Here is a 5,874-nt window from a genome sequence, read left to right as displayed (position 1 = left end):
ACCGCTCTTGTACGATCAGCGAGAGACGGCCCTATGCCCAACATCTTCGTTTTTCCCAAGCTGTACGTACAACTTCCGTAACCGTCTCTTCTTTCAGCCGTCGAGCTTCAAAATGTTTCCTTCGACTTTTTGAGCGGTCAAAAATATTATCGTCAAAATATTCCGTGTCTAAAATAATAGGGTGATGGTCTGAGTGTACATGTTCTTCGTTAATAACCGCCGCTCGAGGGAATTTATTCGCCCAATCCACATTACAGACCGCTCGATCTAGTCTTTCCCTGATTTCGCCGCTCCTCCATGTAAATAAGTCACCCATACATCCCATATCTGCTAGTCCACAATCTCCCAAACAATTACGAAAATCTCTCATCATCACATTTGGTCTCACATTCCCTCCCTCTTTCTCTGATGATAACAAAATTTCATTAAAATCTCCTAAAACTACCCATGGGTGATCGCCCTTCTTATACAAATTTCGAATATCATCCCATGACAAAGCACGGTCACTCCAGTTGGGGTGCCCATAAAAGCCTGTTAAACGCCACTGTACAGTATTCCCATTCATAAAAACAACATCAATAAAATTATTTGACACACAGTTCAACTCAACTTTATTCATATTCTGATAAAACTGCGACACTTATTTTGGATCGGAGGAACAACTTATTTTTTGAATTGTTTCGATTGCTTACCACATGTGTCACGTGGTAGGAACAACTTGTTTTTCTTTTTGCGAAACGGTAGTAGATAACAACTATTTAAATAGATGAACATAAAAGCCCATTGTGCGTTCTACACTGGGGGGCTTGCATTCCTTGACCCTAGGTATGGTACTTTGGAACAGTATGATTGGGCATCCAACGGTTTCGGGGACCAGATGATCTAAGTTCCTCGCCGAGACTTTTTCAAAGATCCAGTTTCTCTTTTGCTTTGGTTGATGCCCGATCGAGAGGAGTTGTTCCCTTTCTAGTTCGGTGCCATCACTGAATAAAGGCACATGACGCACTCGAGAAAAGCAAACTGAAAAAACCATACGTGCAAACAGTGAAAGGATACCCTTGCCACTGATTCTGGCTTTCCTCGGTAGGCCGGCGGCATCGTTGCCGTCCACGTCCTCGTTGCCGACGGCCACGTTGCCACCGGCAAAGCCCCACCCATTATCCCATGTGAGGCCGGCGGCCGGCAACCCCGACAAGGCGCACGACAGCACACACCACTCCTGGTGCTGACGGAAACCACGATTGCCACGGCAAAACAAGACAGCGAACCCTGGAGGAATAATCGCAAACATTCACCGGGATGCTACAACGGGGGAACACCTGTATTCCATTATATAAGTATATAATTTGTTGTCGTCTATAACAACACGCCATCACGAATCACCATGGCTCGGCCCATATCGGCCTTGACAAATTTCCTAAGGTGGTGGTCATCTACGCCGAGGCCGGCCGGCCGGCCGGGGTCGTCATCACCTATGATGGAACTCCACCCAGCAGGCAAGGGGCAAAATTAACAAGATTGTCGATAGCTTCGAGGACTGGACTGGCGGACATTGTGGATCAAACACATACAAAAGAACCAAGAAGAATGAATGAATAACTGCGACAGGCTAGCTCTTCATCGGGCCTTCCTCAAGGTCATCAAGTTCCGAGGACAGCGGAATGCCGCTCGTTCTCGACTTGAGGGGCACGTCCTCCCCGTCCAGCATGTCGCTCTTGTTCCGCGGGATCGCTGAGGTGGCCTTCTTCTCAGACTCCATGGCCCAGCTATAGACCACCATGCCCATGATGGCGAGCAGCATCCCGAGTATGTTCTTGATGGTGAGAGCCGAGTCGAACAGAACCCAGCCGAGGATCAGCACGCACACCGTTTTCATGTGGCCCAGGACCTGGAAAGAGGTTGCAGAGAACCGCCCGATGCAGAGGTACTGGCTCATGTTGCAGAAGACAGCCAAGGAGCATGAAAGCAGTATGAAGAACTGTAAAAGGGTTAACACAGGAGATAGTTAGAACGTACACAAGCTGTTTCCTGACAAAGCATTAAAAGCAGCACGAAGAGCTGCGTGATGATTAAAACAGAAAACATCACCACAAACTGCATTTATAACCACAAGCTAGAAGTATTGTTGTGGCTAACAGCAAACCGCAAGTCATATAATATAAATTACGCGTTTCTTAAGAAGGATGTTATACAAAACATACAAAACAAATAAGAGAAAAATCAGTGTTGTTACAGCTCCATGACAGGATCAGATGAATTGGAAAAGGAAATTCCAAACTTATTACAGAGGGGTACTGAGCAGTAGAGGAATGGAAAATGTCATAAATACAAATACTGAAGTTAACATTGGCACGAATCTATAGCAGAAGATACAAGGCATTGTTTCATTAACTGAAAATTATGTGGCAGGAGTGAGAACTTACAGTTGCTCCTGTTGAAAAACCGTAGTTCAATAGCCAACGCCCATTTAGGTAGTAATCCACAAAGGGACCCAGTATAATAAGTGACACTGCCTGTATTGGTGCAGTTTTGCTCAGCAGCTCGAATGACCCAATGTTGTACTTCTTCTGAAAGGAGCCAATTGTCTGGAACAAGAACAGGTATTGTCAGAACCCAAAACATAGTGGAATTTATTAAACTGCATAGGTGTTTTTATGGAACATAACTTGTAAACGGAAAAAAGGAATCCCGTTAGCTTTCAGTTTTAAAATGCAACCCTTCATCAACAATGTACTAACATCGCCCATGAAAAGTCCAAAATACATTCTCATCCCAAGATGTAGCAAGCCCAAAAGTAACCGCGGAATTTTAAAAGGATGTTCCACGATGTAAGGCAACAAAAGGCAAGAGAATACACATATCAGAGGATTCAAGAACTGTAAATCCACAGCTATATGATGTGATTTATTTATTTATTTTGAGAGATGATGTGATTTATTTACTCATGAAGCATACTGCAGGTTAACAATGAAAATGTTGGTTTTGGTTCCATGCTTTTAACAGGCATATCACACTGTTAGCATGAGATTTCTTTGTTGCACAGTTTTAACTGGGCACATTGGAAAATCCACACCAAGGCACAGTAACTACGACAACTCACAATAATGATGATACTCAGTTTTAAAAAAAAGAGCAATAATGATGATACAACAGTACTGCACCAGAAAGTGAAATCATTGAATGGGCAGAACCATACAATACCCAGCTACTGAATATTTGGCTTCTATAGGACATTGTTTCACCAAAGTACCTATGTTGCTCGTTATCAGCAAAACACCTTGGCGTTATCGTAATTGGCCAGACAACTTTCAAATAGTGGAAAAGTTATAACGACATACGAAAGTTGGCGTTATCGTCATTGGTCGTACAACTTCCAACTATTGTGAAAGTCATAACGACGTACGTAAATCTTAGGAAACATTTCCAATTATGGTATCTACTATGCCTAGTATTTAACTTTCTAAGTAAGCAGGAATCTAAAATGCACAAATTGTATCTAGACAGAGAAACTAAACTCACAATCTGTTGAAGCGACGTGCAGAACACAGCCACACAAGCGCAAATGAAGCCCTTAGCATTGACCTCCACATCGGTGACGGTGCAAATCCCGACGCCCGCTGCGACGACAACCACTGCCGATATAACCTTGGTTGTGTAGTGCTTGCTGTTGAGTACCCACTCCATCAAGCAAACCACCGGAATCATGCTCAATTTGGAGATCTGCAAAATCGCATAGTTTGCACACGTTCTTCAGCCACAGAACAAGGCCACGTATTCGTATTCATGGCGAATGGCCAATAGGCAGCAGCGCAGGCATAAAGGATGTTATACCTGATAGAAGCCGACAGAGTTGAGCATGAGGCTGAGGTTCATCCCGGTGATGGAGGCGTTGGCGACGAGCGAGAACCAGACGAGCTCCCAGAGGGGGACGTGCTTGGAGGCGGAGTAGCCGGTGGCCTTGGAAATCCACCCGACGAGCGCCGTGACGGTGAAGTGGAACCCGGTCAACGTGGTGGCTGCATTCGCGGAGGCGAGGGTAAACAAACAAAAACAAGAGCGCGTCAGTCGTCAGATCCGCCTGCGACAAGCCCCCCAAGGCGGCGGATCCAGATCTGGGAGAGAGCGAGGGGCGTACCGAAGGAGAAGGCGTAGCCGGCGGAGGACATGAGCTGCTTGTTGGCCATGATGAGGCCGACGGAGCTGACGACGTTCATCCCCCAGGCGCCGAGGTCGGACACCGCCGGCGGCTTCTTCTCGGCCGGCTCCATGTCGCTCCTCCGCCCTCGCAGAGAGACCCGGTGGTGGAGGAGGGTAGCACGGTTCGTCTGGTCTCGGCTCGGCTGCGCTTGTGCCCCCGTCCTCGGTGCCTCACGCGGGACGGGCCGCCCGCTCGGTTATAAAGGAGATGGGAGGGGAGGCGAGAAGAAGCGTTGCCGCCTAGGCACGGAAGGGAGGGGAGTGTGCGGGGGGGTTTCGAATTGTGCTGCCGCAGTGGCGGAAACGTCAACGGGAAGCCGGTGAAAATCCTGCGATTTCCGGGAGGCGAGGTGGGTAAGAAGAGAGACGAGCCAACGAACGGCGGACGGGGAGTTGGGGGGGGGGGGGGGGGGGGGGGGAGGGAGGCGACGACAGGGACGAGGTGTTCTCGGCTCGACCAGTTGGACGGGTGGACGGGTGGATGGATCTCTTGTGCCTGCCCTTTTTCGCTTTCCTTGCAGCTTCGCCTCGTTTTTGCGCGTCGCGGCGCAGGATTCTCCTCGCTGCCCCGTTCAATTCAAAGCCGTCGCGACCGTTTCCGCCCCGCCGGTGCGGTAAAGCGACCCGGAGCGGCTAAATTTCGTGTTTTGATCTTTTTTCGATATAAATTCAGGATCTGACCTCGGTTTCGAAAATTTTCGAGATCTGACCCTTTCGCTATCTCCAGGGGTCCTGGCAGTAGGGTTAGACATGCTACCGCCAGGGACCCTGGCAGTAGGATGCGACAGAGGGCGACGGCCGCCGTTTGCCCGAGCTGACGTGGACAAGTAGCCTACCGTCAGGGACCCTGGCGGTAGCTTGTTAAACCTTACCGCCAGAACCCGTGGCGGTAAGGTGTGGCTGGGTTTTGCCTTCTAAAGTTTCTGTAACGAAATATCGAGGTGCCCTGGCGGGAGGTACGGTCGTCCTACCGCCAGGGTCCTTGACAGTAGGGTCCTGTGTTTTATGGTTTATAAGTTCAATTTTTTGCTTCTTTTCAAAAACAATATAGACCCTAAAATATGAGGTCACATTTTTTTTAGTTTCTTTTGTAAAGTTTTATCACATAGTTTCACAAAGATAGCAAAAAATGAGCTCACAAAGAAAGCCAACAAACGGTACAACAAGTTCTTAAGACAAGTTTTTACATTTTTTACAATTTTTGTTGATTGTTTGTTTTGTCACAAGTTTCACATATTTTCACAAATAGCAAAATATAAGCTCACATAATAATGAAGGTTCCAGATAGCAAATATCAAACAGTTTACACATAGATTCATAAGTAGGAAATATCAAATAGCAAACTTGTTCACATAGTTTGACAACCCCTACTAAAACAGAGATACATATGCAATCGACATGTTTATGGGGCGGACAAAACTCCCCCCCCCCCTCGTATGTTAGGCATGGCCGCGGAGACAGATACGACAGCGGATCCACCGGTTCTGGCGGAGGCGGAACGCTGGCCGGCATCCGACCGTTGATTATATCAAACGCCAATGCACTTGAGGGCGGCATCCTGGTTCTCTCCTCTGCATTGCTCTCGAAGTAGATCCTCCGGCCCAAATTGCACAGCTCCCAGTTGGAGTGCTGCTTGGCAGCTTCAATGGCCCCTTCCCGACGTTCTTGGGAGATAGT

General features: G+C 47.7%; 1 protein-coding gene across 1 annotated transcript; it reads right to left on the bottom strand.

Annotated features, from left to right (window-relative positions):
* Positions 1 to 1,300: 1,300 nt before the first annotated feature.
* On the bottom strand, positions 1,301 to 4,593 carry LOC123044428 (UDP-rhamnose/UDP-galactose transporter 2). Its single transcript, XM_044467169.1, has 5 exons — positions 4,136 to 4,593; positions 3,832 to 4,016; positions 3,520 to 3,720; positions 2,424 to 2,585; positions 1,301 to 1,978 (listed from the first exon to the last, which is right to left on the bottom strand). Exons 1-5 carry the CDS (start codon positions 4,266 to 4,268, stop codon positions 1,610 to 1,612), a joined length of 1,050 nt encoding a protein of 349 aa, XP_044323104.1. The 5' UTR covers positions 4,269 to 4,593; the 3' UTR covers positions 1,301 to 1,609.
* Between the last annotated feature and the right edge of the window lie 1,281 nt (positions 4,594 to 5,874).

This window comes from Triticum aestivum, chromosome 2B (genome assembly GCF_018294505.1).
Source record: "Triticum aestivum cultivar Chinese Spring chromosome 2B, IWGSC CS RefSeq v2.1, whole genome shotgun sequence".
Taxonomy (NCBI): Eukaryota; Viridiplantae; Streptophyta; class Magnoliopsida; order Poales; family Poaceae; genus Triticum; species Triticum aestivum.
Note: the sequence above shows the minus strand (reverse complement) of the source record. Positions and strands in the feature narration are given on the sequence as shown.

Bases quoted from the DNA above. Each gene is read 5' to 3' on its own strand.
- LOC123044428 (XM_044467169.1), bottom strand. From the start codon at position 4,268: ATGGAGCCGGCCGAGAAGAAGCCGCCGGCGGTGTCCGACCTCGGCGCC. The intron at 4,017-4,135 runs GTACGCCCCTCG...CCGCGAATGCAG, and splicing joins CGGCTACGCCTTCTCCTTCG to CCACCACGTTGACCGGGTTC. The intron at 3,721-3,831 runs GTATAACATCCT...GCGATTTTGCAG, and splicing joins ACTCTGTCGGCTTCTATCAG to ATCTCCAAATTGAGCATGAT.